The sequence below is a fragment of the Echeneis naucrates genome, chromosome 15 (genome assembly GCF_900963305.1).
Source record: "Echeneis naucrates chromosome 15, fEcheNa1.1, whole genome shotgun sequence".
NCBI lineage: Eukaryota > Metazoa > Chordata > Actinopteri > Carangiformes > Echeneidae > Echeneis > Echeneis naucrates.
Window position 1 is genome coordinate 8,288,326 of NC_042525.1, and position 26,887 is coordinate 8,315,212.

Below are 26,887 nucleotides of genomic sequence, written 5' to 3' on the forward strand. Positions count from 1 at the left end.
TTTTCTGATCACTACCTTCTCATATGAAAGGTGTGGCATCTTGCTATAGACACCACCATCTCACTTTCAGCCTCTGAGATCAGAGTAAATTGAACTAGCACTGAGATTGAAGTCCTGGATGTCAGGGAGATGTTCCAGCATTACTCAGTCACTTCTGAGAGGCCTTTGATAATGTAATGTGTCTCCTTGCCTTTATATCGACTCATACCTGATTCAGCAGCAGGATGTGAGCCATATTTCAAGCTGGCCGGCAGAAACTAATCCTTTACCCTCCACAGTGATATTTTACTGTGGTCCTTGTATTCGATCTATATCTATTTCTTAGATTTCCACGATGGAACAACATCCTTTGGCTGTACACGAAAAGGTTCAGAAAATCATTTATCATGCTTAAGATAATATTTGGCTATGATCAGTTGAGTGTGTGTGTGTACGTGTGTGTGGGAATGAGACAGTATGACAAAGAGGGATAAGTGCAGGTAAATTGCTTGGCGGTCAGCAGAGGACCCATTTGTATCTACACACACACACACACACACACACACACACACACCTCGATCTACCGTCATTGTAATTGCCCTTCAATGGATAGGCAAGTTAATGGAATATGGTGTGTGCGTGTGTGTGTTCAGTCCATTTAGAGCAAGAAACATCACTTCAAACACTCCGTAGTGGTATAAGGACATCACAGCTGTCAGATCCAATAATGTTCTATGTCATTCGCCTGAACTTGTGGCTCGACCTTAAGACAAATCTCATCTAGAGCTTTAATTTTTCATAAGAATGGATCACTTAAACTTTTCAATTATCATACAAGAAGTCAGGATTCTTATCTGATCGTGTGGGAAAGTTGAAACAAATGCAGACACATGGACACTTCTACCACCAGTCTGGACAACAACTATCCGGGTTGTGGGAAAGTTTATTAACAGTAATGAAACTGCAGTGAGTGTGGAGGAGTGTGTCCTTGTTGTCCTTGGAGGAGGCTCCTTCTCTCTGATGGCTAAACAGCCAGCAGATGAGATCCAGGGACACAGGGGGATCAGACGAGGGATATTTAATACACAAGTCTGTCTATCCCTGGCCGTTGGCCTCTCTCTATATATAAATCTCTCTTTCTCTATTTGCTTCTTTATGTCGCTCTGTGTCTTTGCTCTGGCTCCCCTTCTCTCAATTTGATTATAGCAGGTGTGTGTGTCTGTGTGTTTGTTGTTGTGTGTGTGTGTGTGTGTGTTTTTGCATGGCAGGTGCTCCATGGATAGAAGGACAGAAGTTGTTGACGCTCCTCTGCTCTTCCTCTGACATGTGTCTGTAGAAAAATGATAACAATGGGGAATAAATCAATGGATTCTCACAGACATACACAGGCTGACATTTCCGTGAAAATATCCCTTTATAACTTTTTAAAGTTTGTAAGATTTTTTTTGCCTTAAGCCTCGGGTCTGGAGACCTTTTTCCGTATGCTGTGTACCTCATAAATGTTCCAGCATTTGCTCTTCTATCTAAGCTGCTGCAGCAGCTTGCAAGCACAATTAAAGCCAATTACAAATAACCTCAAAAGGATCATGTGCCTTTGAGAGCGCTGGAATCTAAGACCTCAGAGTCAGCTATTAATCAGCAGCTGACTGCATGATGCACTATGCTAATTCAGATCCAGAAGCCCAGCCCCTGTGAAAATATCAGAAATTATTTCTAGCATTAAAGAGGCTATGCCAATTATATGGAAACAAAGTGCAACAAAATGGCATCACTTTTTTAAAGTGTAGCGCAGCTTTATCAGCTATTTATTCAATAATTAGGGATTACCAATAATGCACTGCATCTAGACACATTGCACAAAACATAACTGTCAGACATTCAAATCCAACCAACATTTTAGGCAATCAAACTAAAGTAAAACTACATACATTTATATATAAGTAAAAGGAAGAAATGGAAACCTAAAGATACTCCTGACATCAGGTGCTAATGACTAAAGTAACTCAGTTTTTCTCATATCTCAGTTTTTACTTACATGTAAGATGTTCAGTTACTTCGAGATGCTGAACGAAAGTTTTTGTGAAGTGCAGTTTTATCTGCTCTCTGATTGAACCATTTGCCTGCTCTCTCCTCCTTACACTATTCAATCTTCTCTCTTTCTTCTAATTTTCTTCTCTCGCTCGCTCTCAGATATAAACTATTAACAAGGGCACACAAGCCTTGCAGCAGGATTCACTGGGATAAAACATTTATGTTGGACAGACAGTGGCTCTTACTCAATCTGTTGTACAGCAAAAAGGAGATGCTACAGGCTACTGTCCTCCTGCTACTGATGTATCTGTCAATTCAATCTTTACTCGTGGCTTCATCCAAATAAACTTTCCTGTAGGCAGCCCCTGGTTGGTGGAGTTTTCCCCCAAATCCAATGTATGGCCAGCTTTTGTTCCAATAAAGTAAGGTTTTGCAGGATGCTGATTCATTCAGAGGTGTTTGCTCTGTAGTGCAGTTGGTGCGACTTTAATTTTCCTTTTTTTTGTTGATTTGCGGTCTTTTAGCAGCTGAATCCAAACCTTTATCGAGCTGCAATTGAAACCCTCTTTACTGTTGGAATTTTTTTTTTATTTTTTATAATGTATTATTATCGACCCGCTTACCTGATTTGGCTCCTGGCAGGAAACAGCAGAGCAAAGTGCTTATGATTGGATGGAAATAGGTTTATGGCATTGTTGTGAGTGATCACAAAGTAATTTAGATTGACTACTTTAAAATTGATGCATTTCGAAAAGCCTTAATGCAGCTGAGTACCAAAACAAGGGTCAAAGCACGGACTGGTCTTTGTCATAAACATGTGTATCACTGTCCCTTTCACAGTTAGTGTGTTAGAGTGTGTGTGTGTGTGAGAGTCGTGGGTGTTTTTAATGGCTTGTGATCTTTCATTAGCCTCCCACTGTTAGTTTTTATCTCTGGAGCAGAATTTAAATGAAGGGCAATTACACAGAAAATAGCTAGAGGTGAACAGCTCTGTTGAATACGGTGTTTTCAGCCTTACTGCACACTGCCCTCTTCAGGTGCAAAAGTTCATCACTGCGTTATATGACCGAGAAGATCAGCCATGTGCCTTTAAGACTCCCTGAGTTTTGTCAATTGCAACTCTTTTTTTTTTTTTTTTTTTTTTCCCCTATTATTGGTTAATCTGCTGAGTCATTTCCTCATGAGATGTTTCTACTTTGGAAAATAAAGGAAAGTGTGTGAAAAAAGACGCACACACACAAAAAAAATAAAAATAATAATAATTAAATAAATAAAGTATCTGGTTTTGTAATACCACCAGCCCAAAACCTAAATAAGTTTTGGTTAATTAGCGTTGGGGTTAGAAAAATTTAAAGTATTTAATTTGAGAATCTTAAATCCTCTAGTTACCAAAATCACTCTGGGTAAATTTTTTGTCGTCCACCAATTGACTGACTAGTCTTTCCAGCTGTTGTTGGGTTATAATAAAAGACATTCAGAAGAAATCTGTTTTGTCAATCTGCTGTAAAACAGTTTATTAAGAAGGAATGCTTCTTACATTCTCCCTAATTTGTTCATGTCTTTCCCATAGATTGGCTAATAAAAAAGATGTTGCCATAAACTCAACCACCTATGTTCCCCTAAAATTCAGTATAAATGTCCATGTGTATAGAAACCATTCATTGTGTCTTACTGTATTTCCTCAAAAGAGAAAAGCCTCCGGCCCCTCCGTCGTTGATCATGTACACTCCACAGAAAACTGTTCATTAGTAGCTTTCTGTAGTTTACACTGAAAGGACGCAGTAGAATGAATCTGTTTTTGTCCCACATCACAGTATTAAAAATATCCTCAAAAGCTAATGATCTATGCAAATGGATCTCTTCTTTCACTTATCTAATTGGAAACACACCAGCCAATTTTGAGCACCATTTGTCAATGACCTCTTCTTTGTCTCCTTCACTGCATGCATTCGCACACACACGCACGCACGCATGCATACAGACACACAACCTTTCCCTCTGTTAGACATTTTAATCAGTTTTGAGAGGAATAATTGCCCAGGTAGACATCTAAATATGGTGGTATTTCAATTACATGGTGTGCCTGGCTTCAGGCAAAGTATGCCTCAGAGTCTAATCAAGTAAGAATGATTAACCTAACATTTTATTACAGCCTGAGTGTGTGTGTGTGTGTGTGTGTGTGTGTGTGTCTGTCTGTCCACCGTGCATGAAAGTTAGCATTCTGGGAAGTGAAAATCCATCGTTGAATTAGCATCAGGACATCACTTGGGACAGATTACAGACATCGCTCCTTGATATGCACCACCACCCAACGGCTGAAGCTAAAATAAGAGCCTTTATTTCATCTGTGATTCTTCACACGTCGCCCTTAAGAGATGTTTTGAGGTGACAAGTAGCGAGGTCAAAGGGGTGAGGAAAGGAAGCATCTGAGAAACTTCTCTCAGAACCGTTTGGTATGCTCACCACTGTCCTGCCCATTCTAACACACACACACACGCCGCCTCACACACGGATCAACACTCACACTTTGCTGAGCCTATAGTTGATTAGCAGTGTATAAACAACTGTCATGTGAAGTGCTTGATGTGCTTGCCTGTATAAAAGCCCTTATAGATTTATATGTAGTGTTCAGGGAATTCACCTGTATCCAGATTTTCTTCCCAGTATTACAGATTTGATGGTCAGTTCATCTGCGAATAGCAATCATCGGCTAATGGCTGTGAAATATGTGAGAAATTTATGCCCCTGAGAGAATGTCTCCAAATGACCATTACCTACATCTCCGTTGCTGCCACCATGACATCTGCAAAGGTTGTCCTGAGTGAAATGTTGCCTTTCTTGGAGGGGTTGTCATTAAGTTCAATTTTCTGTCGGGAAGAATTGCACACCCTTTGGAAATCCCTTAATTTGTATGTGTTGCCATCGGTGGGTCAAATTTTTAATTTGTGCAGTGCGATAAGGATCACGTTAATCACTACACCTAATTACCATTTACATATCAGTACAGCCTCTGTGACGACATGAGCATGCAAATACTAGCGCTTAACGCAAACCACACGTCATTTAATAGTAGAAAAAAAAAGAAAAAAAATATATAAATAAATATATATTTATATATACATCAATATATATATATATATATATATATACATATGTAGAAAAAATTCCCTCCAAGCCAAATACAAACTTTGGCAGTTTCACATGAATAAAAAAAAACTAAATTTCTTTTGACTTGAAACTCACCAAATTAGTGTAGCAGGGAAGGAAGACAAAATTAATGCTTCTATTATTTCTGAGCAGAGTTCTCAAAAAAAAAAAAAAAAAAAAGTTAAATGGGAAGTTTTCATGGTTTGCTTGGATCATATCAATTTCCTGTCTTGTTTTATGGTTGATAACCTGATGCTTTATGTAAGAGGTAAAGACAGATGAGCAACCTTTGATTTCTTACACTTTCATCCTTGATGTGACTCCACCACTGTAGACTGTGTGAGAATTTACTGGCCTGAATATGTTGCCGCATTTATGAAGTCGTGTAGCTTCTCAATTTATAACACTCATAAATGCATTCAAAATATATGGTAGGGTACTCTTCTATGAAGAGTAGAAATCTCTGCAGGTAAGCAGCTGTGAAGTAATTTATATTTAATAACACTCTTCTGAATTATTGTCTCTTCAGTTATCTCAATTTACATGAACAAAACCATTTTATAATAATGTCCAGTCGTTCAGTGCCTTCAGAAGCTGTGGCAAGTCTCCTTTCTCATCAGGTCAGGATATACTGAGCACTTGACAGCCACAGCTGACCCCCTGAAACTCGATGACAGTGAGTGACTGTTGCACACCTTCGCCCTCCATGGGGCAGTTTCTGCCTTTAGACTCATTGCTGTTGTCATTTTGTGCACCAAAGAGAATAAGTCCGTTTCTGATTGAGAGTGGGCTGTTTAGTCTCACAAGGCTGCTCTGCGATGTGTTTCCCGAGGCTCTGCGGCTATACAGTCGCTTTAGGTCTCATTATGACTCTGAGAATCATTAATCACAAAACAGACACGTCAAACCCTCCGTAGACCTCCCTGTCTCTCCCAGCTTCGCTTTTAACTCCCCCCTTCCACATCCTGGTCTTTTTCTGTCTGGCAATGAGTAGACCTACTCAGGTCTATATACAGTGTGTATAATCATACAGACAAAATAAAGCAAAAGTGATGGGGAAGAAATACTCCCCTGTCACCCCAACCACCACCACCCCGGCGTTCTGTACAGCATTCACTTACACTTTTGATGACTGAAGGTGCTCTTAAATATGGTGTGCAGGTTGAACCTGATGGAAGAGGAGTGGTGTTGGTTCATGCTTTTATTGTAGTTTCACCATTTCATATGCAGCACCGCAGTAATTGTTACCGCCACGCCATATTATGTCATAGTAAAAGCCCCAAAACACTATATATTACTGTTGAAGTGACTTTTATCTGTTAGAAGAAGCACAGCGGCTTTATAGAGTCATAAAGTGTGTAGTAAGAAGAGGTTGTGGTGGTTGTATATCTCCACAAACTTAAAATTGTCCAGTTCTCTCTGTTCTCTCCCCATCAGCTACTATTGTTTTTTTTTTTTTTTTTTTTTTGGATAAATCACGACCATAAATGGGCCCTTACCTTAACCATGTAGTTATTGTACTCTACCCAAACCATGCTTTTTCCTTCACCGCGTCATATTTGTAGCTAACCCCGCATAAACCTCTAACAGCAGGTTACCAATTGTTTTATTTTTCCAAGCGATTTTTCACTGGCGTGGACAACATGGAGAAATTATGTGACTGTCAGTGCCTCTGGAGTGGAGTTGCAAATGCGGTTTAATTTCCGGTACCTCAACACAATATATCTGCCAGACCTTAATACAAATCTGATACCAGGGTTTTTAGAGTCATAAACGTAGAATCTGTTTTATGTGAGGTAATACAGGGTCTACTGACAATGAGTCCCACTTGACCTGTAGAGTGATACTGAGAAAAGAAACATTGAATTTCTTAATAACAGCCGCCAAAAAAACGAGTGTGATGGTCTGACAGCCAATCATCTTACAGTAAGGGGACTGGGATCAGATTTGATGCCAATCCATCAGTGTGTCCCTGCACCAGGAAAGATCACTTTTTGCATTAAATTCCTCTGACATTATGTTTCCGAGGGCGACTGAGGCGGCATCCTTGTCCTGTACATACTGTCATTTCACCTTTCTTTCTTATTACACGTTGATTTGAAGACTGATGGCTTTGCCCCAATTCCAATGTGCCAAATTACCACTCTCAAAAACACGTTGTATGTAAAGTTAAATGGATCAACGTGATTATTTCAAACCCTGTTTAGAGATTCTGTCTATCTGTGGCAGGATGTCAGTGTGCCAGATGTGAAACCAACTATCCAATCCCAACAGTAACATGTTAAATGTTAAAGCCAGACTTCACCTTCACGCTGTGTGCATGATGTTGCTTTGGGTCTCAGGAGAGACTGCCACATCTGTGAGTTTGTCCACAGTAGCCACTGGGTCAGATATCTGCTGCCACAGCTTCACTCCTCCCTTCTGTTAGCCTTTCTCTGTTTTTTCGTATCTCAATTTCGTCCTTCATTTTCCTCCATTATCATTTGCTTTTGTTTTATTTTGTTTTGTTGTTGTTGTTGTTTTTTTTTTTTAATTTAATTCAGTGCTTGCTTTACCTCTGGCTGCTGTTATTTCTTCTCTTATCCACTCCATCTTGCCACACCTTTCTCCACCTCACCTCCAAACTCTTCTCTTGGCTCACGCTTCTCCTCTGTCTTTTGTATGTTTGCCATGACATTTATCCACTTACCCTACACATAGTATCCCTCCCTCTTTCCCCCCTCCTTTAACTTCTCATTTCTCTCCTCCTTTCTACAGCTTCACTCGTTCCTATCACTGACCCAATTAAGCATGGGGAGGGACTCAGCAGGAAGAGAGTGACGAAGGTACAGCTAGAAAGAGAGCAATGAGAGGCAGGGAGAAGGCAAAGCTTGAGAGTCATTTGCAGGAAAACCAGAGAGCAGAAAAACAAAATCCACCAAGCAGCCAGCACAGACAGTGAATTGTCTGAACCTTACCTGGAACTTGAACTACCTTTGACAGCCTCGGAGGTGGACAGGGGTGGCGCAGCAACTTGGCGGTCCTGCAGCTACACACTTTGCACTCTCAATGAGGAAACAGGGAGAATAACAATCTACCCTCAGCAGAGAAAGCGAGTGGGGTGCCGTGCAGAGTTAGGATGGCTGAATGCCGGCATATAGAGGGAGACTGAGAGGTGTGCTGGGGAGACAAAGACGGAGCATTCCTTGTTGGAGCTAAGAGAGGTGGGGGTGTGGTTGCCTGGGGGCAAGAGAAAAGATTTTGTTTTACCAACAGAGAAAGAGGGGAAAGGATGCATCTGTTCTTCCAGGACAAGTGGGAGGTGGAGGGGCTGCAGACTGTGGGCATCCTCTTGGTGGTCTGTAGTTCCCTCAAGCTGATGCACTTTCTGGGGCTTATCGACATTTCGGTAGCAGGTAAGAGAAACACTGAGAAAGCAAAGGAGAGGCACTCTGGGAGTAGTAAAAATGATAAATGTAGTAGATGAAAACTCTCAATGAAAAGGAGATGTGTGTTTTTCTTAACAGTTTTTAGGGTTTAATAACTGTTACATTTGTTGACAGTCCCCTGTTGTGTGTGTGTGTGCGCGCTTGTGAGTGTATGACTTTGTCTGACAGGGAAATACTGAAGTGGATACAGTATATCTGCACATTTCTAACTCCCATATAGTTTCAGTATTCTAAAACTGCTGCATTTGTGACACAGAGGAGATTAATAACTTCCAATAAATATATTTTAATGAAGAATCTATCTTGAAAAAAGCTTAAATCCATGTAGGAAAAAGCCATTTCTGAAATTCATTATTCAGTATTTCTTACATCTAAAGTATTCTGCGAGTAGAAGATTTTCAACCATCGACTTACTTTTTAATTTTCCTGTTTGCTTCTCATGAAGTCGTTGCACAGTATTTCTGTGTTTCTGAGAGAGGGCGGGGTGAGGTGTTCACCTCAGTGACACATTTAACAGAAGGGATCGCATGACTAACTGGTGGCATTGAGTTGATAAATGTGAAATCCTACCATATCTTTAAAAAAGATGCATTATGGGACATGGCAGGTCTGATGTTTTTTGACCTAAAGCTACATAAGGGGCTAAAAGTGTGGATATCTCTGCTCTTGCTGAATTTTTGTTTTTCACTTGTCCCTTAGCTGTATAGAAATGTACCACTAAATACGTGGAGCACAGCGAACAACACTCTGGGAGTTTAAGTTTGATGATTTTAAAAACCACAGTTCTACTTCACTCATCACTTTGTCACAGAAGGCCTCAGGTTCATACCTGGAAGGGGTTAGTGTTGAATCTGCACAACTGCTCTGCATCTGCATCATCAGTGAGCTAAATCACCTTGGCTCTGAACAGTAAAATGTCTGCTGCTTTCATTTCAGCTGAAGAATTGGATGGTTTCTCTGCGGCTTGAGAAAATCCTCAGATCTCCTGGGTAGATGAAACGTGAAGCTGCTTCAAAAGTTAAGAAATTCTGTCAAATATGAGCTAAAAATGGAAGTGTTTTGGGTTTTTTTTTTTTTTATATATCCTGTAGAAACTATTAAACACTATTTACACAATAGCTACATGATGCTCAGGGTTAGGACGGCCCTAATGCTGCACCACAGCATTCCTCATCAGACCAGCTGTTGGTCTGAACAGATGAGATGCTTTTCCTTCTATCCAGACAAAAAGCAAAGAATCTCTGAAGTCAGTGTGAGTGCCACTTGAAAAAACAATTTTAACTTCAAAGGTTGGAAAACAAATCGATCAAGTTGCTTTAATAGTGTAAGGACCACAGTAGACTTTAAGCTTTAAAACGGCTATGAAAAAGAAAAAACAGCAGTAGCACAGCACCAACAATATAGATGGGCAGTTAGATTTTGGCGGCACACTACAGCAAATTCTGGGACCTTTGAAGAAATACGCTTGTGCATGTGCTTATTAAAATGAAGTTCATTCCTCTGAGATCAAATATCTCTTTTCCAAGAGAAACTTTGCCAAGACAGCCGGAGCACATTTACTCAAAGACATCACAACAAGCAAGAAATCTCATCACCGGCAAAGGACGAAAACACAAAAGGAAACAGAGAGGGTGGAAAAGCTTGTGAAATAGAGAGACAAAGGTAGTGCCATCCTAAAACAAACATACACTAAAAGCAAATATTTCAAGCTCAGCCTGAGGCAGCATGAGTAGTTATTTTTTGTTTGTTTGATTGTTTTTGCACTAATCTCTACCTCGAATAAAATAGATCATGCCAGTTAATAATAGATGCTCCATCAAAACTGTAATCTGTAATGTGATGCCAGATGTTTTAGAAAAACCCATTAGACACACTTATGCAGAGACTGGTACCTATGAATGTCCCTGACCTTGTAGTTCATATGAATATTGAAGATTTATTGAATTTATGATGAATTTATACGGCGTATGTAGTAGAGCAGAAGAACAAGTGTAAAGAACAAAACGGCCTCAACAATCTCACCTCATGTTTCCAGTGTTTCTGGAGCTTTCGATCATATCGTGATCATCTTTCCCTGATTTGGAGTGACAGCATTGCTCATTACATGATTGGTGTTTCTTGTTAAGTACTCTGATCAACATTTATACCAGTGACTCCCAATATTTGGGATTCATCTCTGTAACAACCTAATGGACTCAGTTGCACAGATCCTCGGGCAGAGGGCAAGGCCTGTGCTAGGTGGCTGGATCTGTTAATCTGCTATCCATTGGATACACTCAGCCTGTTCTGGCGCCAAATGACGATGGCGTATGTGAGGTCAGGAAGGGTCCCCGGGGCTGCACGCTGCAGGGAGGCAGCAGGGTGACTCACTACATGGGTTAAATAATCTGTGGGGGTACTGTGGTTATACTGGTTTCAACCCATCATGGCCTTCATCCCTCAATGTGCAGGGGCTCTGCTGAAAACAGTTCGGGACTGTTAACATGGAGGCTAAGGGGCAAGAGTCAGTATTAGAGTCCATATGTGTGCGTTTTACTTCTAACTGGTTTTAATTTTCATTACTATTCTATTAATAAGCATCATAAGGTCCGCATTGAGATGGACTGGTGCTTTGGTGTGAGGCATGATGGTCTTTGGTTATCCAGTTGTTGAAAAGATATCTCATACAACCGATGAAAGGATGTCCTTGTTGAAGCCAATTGAGAATAAAAACTGTTGATGTTGGCTTGTGTCGTAAGTTGATATTGCCTACTGGGTTTTCTAATAACTCATACTGTCGACTGAATGTGGCAACCCGATATGAGAGCCAGTCTGATGCGGGAGCCAATGTGTTTCTTGAGGGCATGCTGTGCTGCTGTTGCTGCTGCTGTGTGATAATATCGAACATTTGAAGTGCCACTTGTGGTCTCCCATCGCTAAAACCAGGTCAGCGGGAACTTATCAATTTGCCCAGTTGTTGCATCTGTCCACTGCATGGAGTGTGATTGTGGTTTTTACAGACACGTGTACATGTGTGTGCGTGAGAAAACAGAATTAAATTACAGACTTGCATGCATGCGTGTGCGTTTGTGTGTGTCTAACCTATGTGCTATGGTTGGTGATTACAGGTAATCCCTCCACCAGCCAAAGCAAAAAAACCATAAAGCAGCGATTCCTCAAGCTGCTGCCGTGCTGCAAGCCCTCGGCTGCCCCCTCAATCAGTCAAAGCAAGTGCTTCTTCACTCTCTATACATCTATAATTCTTACACGTGTCCAGCCTCTTGTGTGGTTGTCGTCATGTACGCATATCTCCCAGAAGCATTCAGTATACACATAAACCCATTTACAGAAACGCATTCAACCCAACGAAGTCAAAGACACTGGGGCTAATGGGTCTCACCTGCTTTTGTATTTTGTGATTAGATGACTGTGCTGTTCCCGTGGGCAATGGAATATGTATCTGTGTGTATTTATGAGTGTATGTGTGTGAGCTGAGGTCAGAACTAGCAGGATTTACAGACGTGAAAACTCATACATGGCAGTTTTTCTGGTTTCTGCCATTTTCTACCATTTTTATTACTGGTTAACTTTTTCCATCACTTCCACAGTGCAGGACTGTCCTCCACTTTTAGTATATAATTTAGTATACTTGAATTTGAGATATTGTAGCAATCTTTTACTCATCATGTTTTGCTTCATGAAGTAATATAGCTTGTGCTGGAACAAGGGTGTGCAGAATTGGCTTGACCTTGTCCCGTCATGACTATGTATAGGAAATTGCATTCATTTGTATTTCCCGTGAGTGAAATTATGGAAAAAAAAAAAAAAATTATTTTGCTAAATGCATGACTTGTTCTGGATGATGGGCTCAGTATCAGTTTGATGCCTTCGTTTAAAAAGGTTGGCCAGGTCATGGCAGTATCTGGAGGCGTGTGGCGGTGATTAATGCAAACTAACGCTGGTCTCTCCCTCACACAGACAGCGTGGAAGATGATTTTGAGTTGTCCACTGTGTGTCATCGCCCTGAAAGCATGGACAAGCTCCAGGAGCAGACTAAGTTCACCAAGAAGGAGCTGCAAGTCCTCTACAGAGGGTTCAAAAATGTAGGTCGCACTAAACTAACGAGACTGCATGTCTGGTTCTAGTTGCACCATTATGTTAAGAGTTAAGAGCAGAATCAGTCTGGTGAGAAATAAAGTTGACATGCTTTATTAAAAAAAAAAAAAAAATTTCTATGTGTTAGATGGGAACTAATGAATTTTCTCAATTCACATTTGTATCCCAGGAGTGTCCGAGTGGTGTCGTGAATGAGGAGAACTTTAAGAACATTTATTCCCAGTTCTTTCCTCAGGGAGGTGAGTTGTCAGCTCCTACCACTGAAGCCAAGGAGCTCTAGCTGTGTCCATAATTTACCCCAATTTAAATCACTCTTGCTGGCAGCATTCATTTCAGAAATTTTGGGTACAAGTGTAAACAGCATCATTAATTTGATTTTGCAAAGGTAACTTTCCATCATTACAATGGAATGAACATAATGAACTTATTATAAATGTGTTCTGTAGAACTATAGTACATTGTACTGCAAGGCAAGTCAATTTTTCATCCTATGATATTTAGGTTGATGAAATGTTAACCACTTGCCTCCAGTTGTATTTGAAATTATTTTTATATCCAGGCTGCATTTATTTCACTTCTAATTCTATTTCTTCAAAGACTTTGCGTCATGTTTTGATGGCAGACCCATGACTGTATGTCTCTACCTTTTGCAGATTCTAGTATGTATGCACATTTCCTGTTTGAAGCCTTCGACACTAACAAGAACGGCTCTGTTAGTTTTGAGGTAAGATCTATTTTTGTCGTGTGATAAAAGTAAAATGTACTCCAATGAAATCGGCCTCAGTCACTGGAGCCACGGAAATATGTTTTCCCTCTATACACCTGCCCACAGAGATTAGTACTGTGATAATTATTTGACTTCATGCACTGTGTCAAGATTTAAGATTTTTAAATCACAAGACAGTGCATTCTTCTCTTCTATCTCAGGACTTTGTATTTGGTTTGTCTATCATCCTGAGAGGGACCATTAACGATCGGCTAAATTGGGCGTTCAACCTTTATGACCTAAACAAAGACGGCTGCATCACCAAAGAGGTAACACACATGAACACACGTTGCAGTGGGCCTAGATGAAGTAACTGTGGTGTCATGGTTGTAATAACTACAGGCCATTGAATCTGATCACTGGTCACTAAATGCATCGACTTTTATTTAAGTTATAACCCTGCTGCATTATCTCAAAGACATCCTGTGGTATATGTGGATTCATATGAAGATGAACCAAGCTCCTTTGGGGTGGAACAGAACAAAATAGTCACAAATGTCATATTTATCCAAAAAATTAAACAAATTGTGTAAACTATCATATTAGTCCGACATTCCTACTCAAGGATGGGATTGGAGAACGTATTTAGAAAAAGAAAAAAATGTTTGCATGTGGGACTTATTGTCGTAAACCTTCCCACTACTATGGTTTTTCTTTTGTCCTTTACTTCTCAGGAGATGTTAGACATCATGAAGTCCATCTATGACATGATGGGGAAGTACACATACCCCACTATGCAGGATGATGCCCCCAGAGAACATGTAGAAAGCTTCTTCCAGGTTAAAATCACGACTCTCAATGTGGTTGCTTAAAATGACAGAAATGGTATAACACCTCCAATAGTTTCTCAGTAAATCTCTCTATTTTTGTTTCAGAAAATGGACCGGAACAAAGATGGGGTGGTCACCATAGAGGAGTTCATCGAGTCGTGCAAAAAGGTAGGCCTGTATAGACTGAAAGCTGACATTTCAGGGGAAAATGTCATATTCTAACGTCTTCTCTAACATCTGTCCAGGATGAGAACATCATGCAGTCCATGCAGCTGTTTGATAATGTCATCTAAGAATCTGGACCAGTTAGGACGCCGGCACCAGGGAGGGTAGTTTGTTTGCGTGCATGTGTGTTTGTGTGCGTGTGAGAATGATGGAGGAATCAGGATTTAGTGAACGTGTGTTTGCGTGTTCTGGCTTGCAAGATTGTGCTTGAGTCTCTGTTGAGCGCTGAGTCCTAAGGGCCCTGAGGGGCCATCTCCCTCTTTCCGGACCCCCAGTGGCATTTCTCCAAGCCACAGTGGAGTTTCCCCAACTTCCTTCCTCATCATGCAGAAACTTAGTTTTATCCCAGAGACACAGAGAGAGAATACAAGCAGTGGGATCATGGGCACTCACCTGTTTTATCGGAACTTTTATTTATTATTATTATTATTATTGTTAATGGAGGAACTATCACAGCCTGTGATGGCTGAACTTAGAGGGAAGCAGTTTATGCTAACTGTGACCTAAGATCACTCCCCCCCACCCCCCCACCCCCGAATAATGGCTGAGATTTGGATTTGTGATTCTGATCATGCCATCTGGCCTCTGTGCGCGAGGGTGACGTCTCCCTGGAGCTGCTTGAAAGCTGATGACTCAGCCATGAAAATAGAAATGAATCTATCACCATCTAGTGGACAAGAGCCTTTCTGAGGGAATAACTGATGAATTGGACATCCAAGCAATCTTCTTTGACAGGTGGGGGATCAAACGTGTTGTTTTCCACGAGGAACTGATTTCAGTATCGCATGATGATGTCACTAATATCCAGCTATGTATTTACAGAGATACTCCAAAGTCTGCTTGTCTGTCTGCTGTTCCTAGTCATTCACAGGTGCCTCACCCTTTGTGTATGTGTGTGTGCATGTGTAACAGAAAGAGATGTCATCCATCTTACCTATGTAAGACTCTAATAGGAGAACACCCACCTCCATTCATGGGATTCTTGAAGAACAATTCCCGGCCTTGAAAACTATTACAGGTCTAGCTGTAGACGTCTGTAGACTGTTGTACATTTTCTAGCATTCCCAGTGGTGTGATATTAGGCAGTACAGTGTGGAGATGGCACAACGGTCGAGATGTTTCGACCATCCCGTCTTCTCTCAACACGGGACTGGCATACCACAGTCATACTAGTCTTTCAATGTACATTCAAGGGGAATTTATTAGATTGCAGATTGTATTTGTGAACTTCTTGTAACCAGAATTGTTAAATGGTTGTAGCAGGTTCTACCACTTGGAGGGGGGAAAAAAGCTCAAAATCTTTGTTCTATTAATCAGGCTCATCCAATTTAGAAGAAGCATAGTTTTTGGGTGTGACCTGTCTGTGAGAGAGATTTGGTTTAATACATTTTTTTTTTTCCATGCACGCCATACCATTCCTTATTCTCCCTCTCTCTGTAACACCAAAGAGAAGATTTAAGAAGCATATAAAGCCGCTCTAAGTTAAGACACATTGCCCACCTGTGGGTGAAGAGAGAGGGAGATGTCGTGTATAATGTAGGACAAGGGGCAATCAGAGATATGAGGGTGTAGCTCTGTGTAGGTGTCCCTGCACACAGTCCACACTAAAGGGTAATTTTAGATTGTGAACCCACAGGCTCTTCTGAATTAATAATTTTTAGATGATTTCCAACCAATTATTAATTTGGGCCTTTTCACACTAGAAATACTCCTAAAACTAAGATAGTGCAAGTACCACAGGCACTCAAGTCATACAGAAATAGCCTGCAGTTTGTGGTCTTTCAAATCCAGAGACCATCATGGGATAGCAATAATTTTCTCTCACATTTTCAGCTCTGCATCCAATCTCTCATTCCACTAAGAGCACAGTGTAAGGGTGCACAAAGGCCCTGATGAAAATATGCACTTACGCATTTACTTTTTGTTCATTGTTACATTTTTTTACTGTCTAAGGGAAAAGTGGTTGGACTCTGATTGTTCCTTGCTGATAGTTTTTAACTTCCATTCCTGACCACAAGTTAAACCTGTCTATACTCGCATGTACTGTGTCTAGAACAATGAAAACCTACTAACCTGTTGTACTTACTGTCTAGGTATCTAGCCTCAACTGGTTGCGTTATGTATTTAAGATGTGTATATTTTGTACAGAGACAATAAAAATCACAGTTACTATGCAAAATGGGCCAGAGTTTGAATTTCAGAGAACATACGCCATGTTGCCACGTCTTTATTAGAATAAGACAGTGCTTTCAGCTTTACATGTTTAAAAGATACAGTACAAAGCAACAATTACTTCTTCACATATAATTTATAGTTTACAATCCATCACAACAATGTCAGCAAAAAAGAGTTCATAATTTATATGTACATAATCCCAATAGTCACATTTAATTCAACCAACAGGTCTTGTCTGAGACGACAAAAGGCAACGGGTGAGTAACATTGAAAAACTTTTCACACAAGCATCCTGTTAAAATTGCATCCTTGACAAAATCATTCAGCCTGCTGAACATACTCCTGCAAACCAAATATGTACTCAAATCCTGCTGCTATGTCAAAGCTGATGAAAATGAAAATGTCAGTATTTTTGTTTTTGTATGCGTTTGTGTGAACCAAAATACCACAGGTGGGAGCTTTTCATGACAACGCTCACAACTATCAAAATCACACCCCCACTTTAATAATGATGTGATGAAATAAATCAAAACCATTGCATGAGGTTTACTTTGCAGCACCACACAACGGTGTGTGTTTAACATATGTTTAACACATCCCAGTTTTTTAATGACTGAGTTTTTTGTTTTTTTTTGCACTTCTGAGTGTATTCTTTACAATGCTGCTGACTCTTAGATCTGTGGCTGGTAGGGATTGGATTTGGATTGGATTGGAAGACCAGTCCTTTACTTGGGCATCTTGCGAAGTTCTGCTAAAACCCAAATGGCCAGTGACAGAAGAGCCACTGAGCCAGACTGGTGAGTGGCTGCCAGAGGAGTGGGGACGTACAGTAAAAGGGTGCTGATACCGAGAGCAACCTGAAGAGTAAAAACACCCAGTTGTAGTTACACAGAAGAGTAATAGAGTTAAATGTTTCCAGCTTGACTGAAACCTACCTGTCCGTAAGCCATTGCTGCCAGGAGGCTGATGGCAACCTTCGCCCTCCTGGGCAGCACCATCCTTCTTGAAAATAGATAGAGGCCTGTAATTGCAGTCAAAGAAGAGATTGCCTAGAAGAAAAAAAACAATAGAATAGACTGTGAACATTGTCAATAAATGGGAAAGGAGAAGGGTACAAATTATGTTTCGTGTGAATCACAACTTTGAGTAAAATTAGGACGCACCAAAATCCTGTGGTCAAACTGCACAGTTGTAGGATTTTCAAACAGGTTTTTGAGTGTGGGAGAGAAGGCCCAAAGATCATCTGGGATCCATCGATCTCCCATTTTAGGGAAGGAGTTATACACCAGCCCAGCGTCCAAACCAGCAACAAAAGCACCTACACAAAGCGTTTTAATAAACCAATTGGATACATTTGTGTATTGAATACATTCATATTTAAATCATTACATGATATCATAGTTACTAACACAAATATTTCCTTTGACAAATCTCTAGCTAAAGAAATACCTTTGCACGATTATGTGCTTAATACTTAGATAAGAACGCATCAAACAGTACCTGAAAGAGCAGTGAGGAAGACAAGTCCACCAGTTCCCTTGGCAAACCTCCTGAGCTGCATGAGATGTCTGGTTTCTGCAATCTGAGTAAGTAGAGGGGCAAAGAACAGGCATGAAAATAATAATAATAATAATAATAAAAAAAAAAAAAGACACACTTGCTCAGACATGCCAAGTTTAGAACTGCTGTTTGTGCAGGCAGAAACTGTTTCTGTACCTTGTGTTCGGGCAGCAACATTGTAAGCCCTGTCCAGAGACTGGCACAGTAGAGTAGGAGGGCAGAACCAAGGTGAGCACTCAGCCGATACTGGCTGACACGAGGGATATCATGAGACTCTGGTTTTTCCTCTAGACCACTTTTTACCATGTACCATCCCAGAAGGCCCTGAGAGAAGATACACAATGATAGTCAATATGTTTTGTTTTTTTCCTCTACATCTATCCAACTTGATTTGAAATTTAAGACATAAACAGTTAATCAGTGCACCTGAGCTGCCATAGAATGCATTAACACTGATAAGCATTTTAAGTACCTAATAAGTTTATCATTTACTTTCTCTAATCCCCAAAACCACTACTGCACTGAGTCCTACCTGGAAGAACACAAAGCCACAAAGTCCCAGCACTTTTCCCTTCATGGAGCGATTGAAGTATCCTTTCCTCCAGAAGTAAACAGTAGGAAGGATGTATGCAAGCCCTACCAGTCTCCCCCACATACGATGACCCCACTCCATGTAGAAGATAAACTTAAACTCTGAGAGAGTCATGTCATGGTTCATTCTGGGAAAATAATGACAACAGGACAGACAGATAGATGGATAGACATTTAAGGCTTCCAGTAGCTTACAGAGAAATGTACATAGGACCCACATATAAAAAACACACAAGGCACATATCAAACATAGAACAACAGATAGACAACCAACAAATCACACACAAATAACAGGTAAACAATCAACATATCACTGAGCTGTATGCAGTTATATACAGTGTTCCTTGTTAAATCAAAATAGAAACTTTCTGGTATATGCAACTTAAAATTTGCTGTTATCAAACACTAGTCTGATGGAAAAGATTTTCAATTTATTTCAAAGTGATAGCAGTGTGTATATTAAGAAGTAAAACATATATTTGTAAATGTATTAAAAAAAATAAAGGGCCTTACATTTTGAATTCAGGAAACTGCTGGTACTTGGAAAATTCAGCCTCCCACTCTGCTTGTGACTGCGGTGGTTTCATCTCTCTGACCAGATGCCAGTCAACCATAGAAAGCCCAGATTCTGTCAGTCTGATTGAAATAAATGCACATATGCATTGAGTAACTGCCATAAACACTTACATACAAAGAGAACTGCTACACAAGCATATCAATTTTACCTTGTAACACCACCCAAGACAACAGCCCCGACCACCAGCCCACTGCAGCCTAGTAACCAGCGACCAACGATGCGATTAGTGGCTGCATTGGGGACTGGGGGAGCTGCCAGGGTGGGGGGCATTTTTGCATCCGCTGTGATGGTACTCTGGCCTCTCTTGACAACCCATTGTTGTAGCTGTGGACTCTGCTGATTTGTTTAAAAAAGGAGAAAATTATGATAAAAAAAGGGAACCACATTTAACTCACTGTGGATGTTATTATGTTATAATGTTCTGTTGGAATATCTGATTTTATGTTTCTCACACACACCTTTGCACTTTGATGATTGTACTGTTATACTTAGTAAAACATTCATTGTTGTAATATCCGATTTTATACTTCTTCTCACATGCTTTCATACTCTTTGAATATATTGCTCGAATTTAATGAACTGCTTATGATGATGAGACTGACACTCATAAATCAAGTAACAATTGCACAGTGTAATGAGGATAGAATACACAAACATGATTGAAGAATATCTTTTATGAAATATCCATATACTATATATTATGAAACTGTGGCCTTCTAATTGCTGACGGAATGCAAAAGATTTACTGGGATTATGGGGAATGTGGTTTGTTGTTCTTCTTTTTGCACAAGAACAGGGACTATAAACGGCCACTAGGAGCTGATCGTGAGAGTGGAGCCAGATAACAAAAGGAGGAAATGTGCACTCCGAAGAGCACTACACCCACATACCTCATTCCCTTTGTGTAACCACAACATAAACTGGACCAGGGAACGATAGAGCATCAGACTTTGTGAACTGACGCTGGAATTGTCTGCTGGTCAGGGAGACATAGTCTGGTCCAGATCTCTGTAAACGGTCTTTTTCTTTGGTCTACTTTACTGTTAGAAGTTATAATAAAGCATGTGCAACTGATTTGGACGTCTCCTGCATCCTTCATCAAACGAAAGCGTGGGTTCACTTTGGGAACTCATCACTTCCCACAATTCTTCATGCCAACACCTTTAGGAAAAACATGAACATCACTGGCAGGCCAAATTAGGGACTACTCCCTTCATCAAGTGTCGAAGGAGAAGAGTGCATTTGTGTGACCACATAGGTCTGTCTTTGTGATGCAGCTGGAACTTGCGGTACAAATGCATTGAGTTTCTAGAAGATTTCACCATCAGTTCTGTGATCATTGGGTTCATTTTGCGGCATCAGTATCTACTGTACATTGTACAGTATCTACAGTATTTACTGTTAACGCTACATTGGGATGATGGTGAGGTTATTTACAGTCGCGGACGTGACCGCAGTCAGGTAAGCTTACGTGCTCTACGTAACTTTAACAAACACTGAACCAAAGTGGAACATAAAACACCTTCCTCCAACGTCGGTTTTCAGCGCTTTCCAGTTAGCTAGCATTAGCTAACAGCCGGCTACATACTCACGCTGCCTGGTCGATATCTCTTGCTGGCGCTTCTGCAGCCGCAGAATATCGATGTCCGAATTGCAGACAGAAACATTTTGAGAGCTGACACTTCTGCTCTGGTCGTCCTTCAGTAAAGGATGGAGCTTCGGCGAAGCTGTTACAGACTCTTACACAAGCATGTTTCCTAAAGGACAGCTCAACTTTGACCTCCTGACGTCACCAAAACGAGAATTGAGTCCGCGGGGGGGGGGGTAGGCTTCTTTGCTTGTTGTTTTTGTTTTTTGTTCCCCTTCATCAGACGCAATGTATGTTAAACAAGCACAATGTAAATATATTTATTAATATTTTTTCTTTGTCACCGAGGAACGGCGGTCCAGGCATCTGGCGCATGTTTTATATTCCAGCGTATTCTCAGTGGGCGGCGACACGCCTCTGTTTAGCTCGCAGGGGCGGCTCAGCTGGTATTAGCCCCGCTCTCACGCTACATCGCGTGCTTTAAATGTAACAAACCGGAAAACGTTGCTCTCATGCTGGAGCAGCTGGTCACCCAAACAAAATGCACTGAAGCCTCCAAACTTCCAGTCAAGTCGTAAAGGGTCATGAATCCGTAGGAAGTGAATCCGACAGGTAGCTCGTGTTGTAGTGGTAGAAGTTATTTAAAATGTCTTCTTTAAGTTACACACTGACAGGCAGTTTGTTTCTGTGTCTGTCCAGACTCAGCATGGCAGAGGGCTTTTTGATGGAGGTGTGTGTGGACTCCGTGCAGTCTGCTGTCAATGCTGAACGAGGAGGTCGGTACACCTGCTGTCTACAGTGACGTATTTTTTTTATCTATTTCAGTCTAATCTGACAGTGAAAAAACGCCTCTCTGTGCTGGGTGGTACATTGACATGCTACTTCCTGTCACCAAGTTGTGTTTGTACAGTGTAAGGTGTGTCTGATCCGCACAGGTGCAGGCCGGCTTGAACTGTGCTCCAGTCTTCTGGAGGGGGGGCTCACTCCCAGTCTGGGTGAGCAGGATTAACACAACACAAAGCCCCAGAGCCTTCTGCTGAATCCAGACGAGCACAGTCCCATTTACAGTATGCCACATTTTTTTCCTTTTGTCACAGGCCTGCTGCAAGTTGTGAAGCAGTCTGTCAAAATTCCTGTCTATGTGATGATTCGGCCTCGTGGAGGGGATTTCTTGTACTCTGATCAGGAAGTAGAGGTGATGAGGAAGGACATAGAGCTGATGAAGAGCCACGGGGCTGATGGACTGGTGCTGGGAGCCCTGACGGAGGATGGGAGGGTGGACACAGAGCTCTGCACGGATTTACTAGGTATTATTTGCCTGTGCATTTCATCATATAAGCATGTACAACGCAGTAAACAAAATCAAGCGTTAAAAAGCCGCACAAGCACAACACACAACTGAAAAATGTCATTTTAATAAAGGATACAGAGTAATCTATTAGAGTATTCTGCCTTAAATCATTGACATGAAGCAACAAAAACATTTCATATTACTGTCGCACACCCAAAACAAATCAGGAAGCCTACTCTTTACTAGGTTCCCTAGGTCATCATTAATGTGATGATAAAATACATTATATTTGTCCTCCACATTATTAAGATGATAAAAATTCACATTGATATAGTTAAAAACATTGATACTGTAATTTTCTTGTCAGGTTTTGCAGTAAGCAAGGTGGCATAATGCAGTTCTCAATCATTTTCTGTTACGCCCCCTCAGGGAGAAGAAAATATTTCACACCCCCCCACTCTCCACCACAACTATAAATATAAAATTGTTATAAGTACACCTCTGCATAGCATTGTATTCTTATTATCGTTAAAGAAAAAAAAAAGAAGAAAAAGAAAGGAATATAGATCACACTTTATTCTAGTATGGCAAAAAAAGCATGTTTCGCAGGGTCACACCCCCCTCCCTCGGCATCACACCACACCCCACTATTTGAGAAGCACTAGTATAATGAAATACTTGCATGGAAACCAGGCTTCAAGGTTATTTCATGCATATTCAAGAGCATCCAAGAGATGTATTCTATTAAAAAAAAGTCCTTCCAGCCTCGCAGTATTTGTGTGCCTTGAAATGTTTGAATATCTATTCTCTTCTATGCAAAAATAAGGCTTTTAAAGCAGTTCAAAATGTCATGATATAATGTCTTTCACAGTATTCTTGCTGCAGTTTGTGGTGAGAAATTAACCTAGCAATAAATATCTGAAATGCCCTAATTATAGTCTTTAGATTTACCCTGCCTAGCGATTATAAGAGGTCATGAGAGGTTTTCATGTCAGTTCAACTGTGTGCGATTAACATTTGTGCCGTATACACATAGCAGTTTTGTTTGAGGCTTTCAATTATCATCCTGTTACTTTTTTTTCTCAACAGCTGCTGCGCGTCCCTTGCCTGTTACCTTCCACCGAGGTAATGTTCTGTTCTTTCTATAACCGCTCAACTCTTATGAAAGCTTCTCCAATTCTTTGGCACTATCAACATTTAGCCCCCCCCCCAAAAAAAAAAAAAAAAAAAAAAAAAAAAATAATATAAAGCCACAATAGTTTGAAAGCTCAAGTCTGATCAGTACATCCGGTATCCTATTTGGTAATGTAATAACCTTCTCCGTACAATAGAAATGTTTTCAATAAGCCTGTGGAAGAATGAATCAACTTGGAAAAAAAAAAAGTTTGTTTTACAATTTCAACTATAATGAAAGCTCCATATTTAAGTAGTGCAATCCATAAAAAAGTAAGAACTTTAAAAACTGTTCTTGAAATAAAAAAGAAAAAATTTTTCCTGTTTATTATAGTCAAAGACAGATTTGACATTCATGGGCAGAAATGAGGCCAATTTTTCACAAATCTATGTAAAAGAAAAAATTACCCTATCCTCAATTTTATAAAATACTTTTAAGGTTTCTCATAATTCTAATATTTGATAATCTTACAAACTCAAAAGTTTGTATAAAAATCCTGAAATCCCTGAAAAATCTATTTACTCTCAATCTTTTAATTTGTTATTTATATATTTTGTTATTTATAACAATTGTTATAAATAAAACAATTGTTGTTTTAGTTATTTATAACAATTGTTATAAATAAAACAATTGTTGTTTTAGTTATTTATAACAATTAATCTATAATGCCATTGCTTGTTAACCTTCTCCCTTCACTCATGCAACTCTACATCAGTAAACTTGCACTTCTTACACAGGCCTTCATTCATATACAATAGCTCAATGAATTTGGATTTTTTTATTATCTTTGGCAAAGTTACAGTCTTTGTAAGAAGTGTGAGTTTTCTTTGTTTTTGCTGCATGTAAATTTTGACTGTCAGTCACTGAAAAAAAAAAAAATTTCCTTGAGTCACCTTTTTCTCTCCTGTCTTTGTGAAGGCACACAGGGTGGTTTCTTCTCTACAATACGAAGCCATGAGAGAGAGTTTATTGAGTTTATTGGTTCTTCTATATCCTTATTCATGCAGTTAAATCACAGGATTTCATACAATGATTACAGAGAAAACTTTTATTGTATTTACATTTTACTTCATATTTTTAACAGAGTTTATTTCTCTTGGTAGTAAGTTCAAAAACTCTGCTCCTCCTGTTTCATATTAGAATTAGTGTACAACAGTTTTGTGATGGTGCGTAGGGGTGCACTCAGTTGTGTTGTGTACTGTGATATGAATCCTGTTGCAGCTTTTGATATGGTTCACGACCCAGAAGTTGCTCTGGAGACTCTAGTATCATTGGGCTTCGAGCGTGTGTTGACAAGCGGCTGTGACAGTTCTGCTTTGGAAGGACTCCCTCTCATCAAAAGGATCATTGATCAGGTATGTGTAAACCATTAATCTGTGGCATGGATCTGTGTCACTGCAGCTCTTCATTGTTCTTCAGCATCTGTTGTCTCTCTCTTTCTTGCATCATAATCTCCCCCTGTTAGGCTAAAGGGAGAATTGCCGTAATGCCAGGTCAGTGTTTTAATTCATTCCTCAGTTTGACACTTACATGGGAATTTTTTAGTTGTTTTCGGCTGTTTATGTATTCATTGATTTTTAAATCAGGTGGGGGTATCACAGAGAGGAACCTGCAAAGAATCTTAGAGGGATCAGGGGCTCAAGAGTTTCACTGCTCAGCCCGCTCCAGTAAAGACTCTGCCATGAAGTTCAGGTATGTTTAAGTTAAGCCTCAATTTATTTTTAGGCTAGAATTCTTGTAACTATAAAGAGTAAAACATTTTTTAGGTGTTGATGTCTTATATGTACTGTTTTCATTTGCAGGAACCCCTGTGTGACTATGGGAGCTGCTTTCTCAGCACCTGAGTACAGCATAAAGGTGGCAGATGTGAGCAAAGTTTGTAGTCTAAATGCAATTGCCACATATACCTTGTGAATCTGGACAAATGTGACTGATGATAAACAAAGCGATACCTCAAATGTGATCAGGAGTAAATATACTGATGTGTCCTCCTTTATATTTACTAAATCCCAGAAAAAGAAGACATTTCAGAACCGCCTGCTTTTTTAGTTTATCTCCTATTTTGGATTATTGATCAAAGAGTCAGTTGGAAGTCAGCCAGTCAAACTTTCTGATTGTACAATGAAGAGAGCTGTACATAATTTATACATATTATTATAAATCTGTGTGTGTCCCCAGATTCAGAGATGGTGAAATCAAAAATAGCACTAATCAGAGCTACTATTGCCAGAAAAATCTGTTTTATGTTTATGGTATCATTGACCTACATTTATTTACAATATTGCCTTTGTACAGTGGAGGATAATGCAAAGATGTGGCCTCCATTTTTTTTACAAGGGCAGAAACATGACTTGATTGAGTTTGCTTAGAATGTCATAAATTTGGGAAAATATCAGCAGCTCTGTATAATTTTATTGGTCACGTTATAAAATCTCTCCTAAAATTAAAATGAGTGTATAAAGAAACCACCCTAATCATGCTTCATTTACATCTGCTATAATATCAGTAATAATAAAGGTGTGGGAGAGGCTTGTTGTTATCTTAATGATCATTGATATTTAACCAGACTAAAGTGATTTCCAAGTTTATCATTTGAACCTTGTACCTCTCTAAAAACGGGTAAAAGTGTTAAACTGAAAGTCAAAACAGAAAATAGAAACACACACATATGATGGCATGATGTCATATTATTAGCCTAAGAGCTCAGTAGCACAATGCAGATTAGATAGGAAACAATTTTCAATCTGTAATTCACAATAACAAAACGAGCCTTCAGTTTAGCTGATCGGTGCTGACGGAATAATTAAAAAATGATGTTCACCTTTGTGTGTACAACCAGAGTCATAAAACCTGTTACACTTTACAGTGCTCTCCCATTTATATATGTGCTACCTCACATGTTGCAGAGCTGTCCGCTGGGTTATATACACAATGAGTCAGATGAACTTTTGCCATTTGGTTGTTAACAAACCTGTAATGATTAACTATCAGGCACTCAAGGTAATCTGTTTTCAGCCCATCACATTGCGATTGTTTTCACACGCATTCTTTATTGGTAGTAGAAATTGCAGCGCTGTTAACAAAATTGCATTGGGTTTCTATCCAAAGATTTTGTTTCATGTCAATTCACAATTTATTTACCAGCTGTGTTCATATACATATAAGTGACTAAAGCTGAAGAATTTTTACTCTTTCTTGAGTAGACACGGATAAGTTTGTTCTCAACTGTTCCCCTCTTTTTTCTTCTTTTTTTTATAATGCAGACACTTGCATATTAAAACCAGCAGTCCTCTTTCAAGTTTCTCCAGTCTGTTTTGAATTAGTGTCTTGAGCAGTTTTACCTTCACAAAGTGTAATTTTTTCACTTTTGTGTTTCGTGTACTATGTCAACTAATCTGTTCAGTCAAGAGTGAAGAAAACTGAAAAAAAAAAAAAAGTCTGACTAGGGAACTTCATCTGCTTACAATCTTTGTATATGATGCAACTCTTT

General features: G+C 39.8%; 3 protein-coding genes across 7 annotated transcripts in view; 2 read left to right on the forward strand and 1 right to left on the reverse strand.

The window, feature by feature from the left end:
* The window catches only part of LOC115055224 (Kv channel-interacting protein 2), a 70,093-nt gene extending 53,408 nt beyond the window's left edge, over positions 1–16,685 (forward strand). The window contains exons 3-10 of one of the 3 annotated variants that reach the window (XM_029520850.1): positions 11,709–11,791; positions 12,543–12,667; positions 12,850–12,919; positions 13,334–13,404; positions 13,608–13,715; positions 14,121–14,225; positions 14,322–14,384; positions 14,462–16,685. In XM_029520850.1, the coding sequence (XP_029376710.1) occupies positions 11,709–11,791; positions 12,543–12,667; positions 12,850–12,919; positions 13,334–13,404; positions 13,608–13,715; positions 14,121–14,225; positions 14,322–14,384; positions 14,462–14,509 (673 nt within the window). In that variant the 3' untranslated portion in view covers positions 14,510–16,685. Of the gene's footprint in view, positions 1–11,692; positions 11,792–12,542; positions 12,668–12,849; positions 12,920–13,333; positions 13,405–13,607; positions 13,716–14,120; positions 14,226–14,321; positions 14,385–14,461 lie in introns of all 3 variants that reach the window. The other 2 variants (XM_029520849.1, XM_029520851.1) reach the window with 2 other exon arrangements.
* Positions 16,686–17,241: 556 nt separating this feature from the next.
* On the reverse strand, positions 17,242–21,107 carry cox15 (cytochrome c oxidase assembly factor COX15). Of its 3 annotated transcripts, none has more exons than XM_029520848.1 (9): positions 20,945–21,107; positions 19,493–19,691; positions 19,281–19,403; positions 18,709–18,895; positions 18,333–18,500; positions 18,117–18,198; positions 17,780–17,934; positions 17,552–17,665; positions 17,242–17,473 (listed from the first exon to the last, which is right to left on the reverse strand). In XM_029520848.1, exons 1-9 carry the CDS (start codon positions 21,009–21,011, stop codon positions 17,342–17,344), a joined length of 1,227 nt encoding a protein of 408 aa, XP_029376708.1. In that variant the 5' UTR covers positions 21,012–21,107; the 3' UTR covers positions 17,242–17,341. The 3 variants fall into 3 exon arrangements, with proteins under 3 accessions (XP_029376708.1, XP_029376706.1, XP_029376705.1); XM_029520846.1 differs by having other exon boundaries at positions 19,493–19,677; positions 20,937–21,107; XM_029520845.1 differs by having other exon boundaries at positions 19,493–19,680; positions 20,937–21,107.
* Positions 21,108–21,411: 304 nt separating this feature from the next.
* On the forward strand, positions 21,412–25,863 carry cutc (cutC copper transporter homolog (E. coli)). The gene is made up of 9 exons (XM_029521137.1): positions 21,412–21,544; positions 21,632–21,708; positions 21,868–21,927; positions 22,030–22,239; positions 23,313–23,348; positions 24,619–24,752; positions 24,863–24,890; positions 24,984–25,089; positions 25,200–25,863. Exons 2-9 carry the CDS (start codon positions 21,639–21,641, stop codon positions 25,309–25,311), a joined length of 756 nt encoding a protein of 251 aa, XP_029376997.1. The 5' UTR covers positions 21,412–21,544; positions 21,632–21,638; the 3' UTR covers positions 25,312–25,863.
* Positions 25,864–26,887: the final 1,024 nt, after the last annotated feature.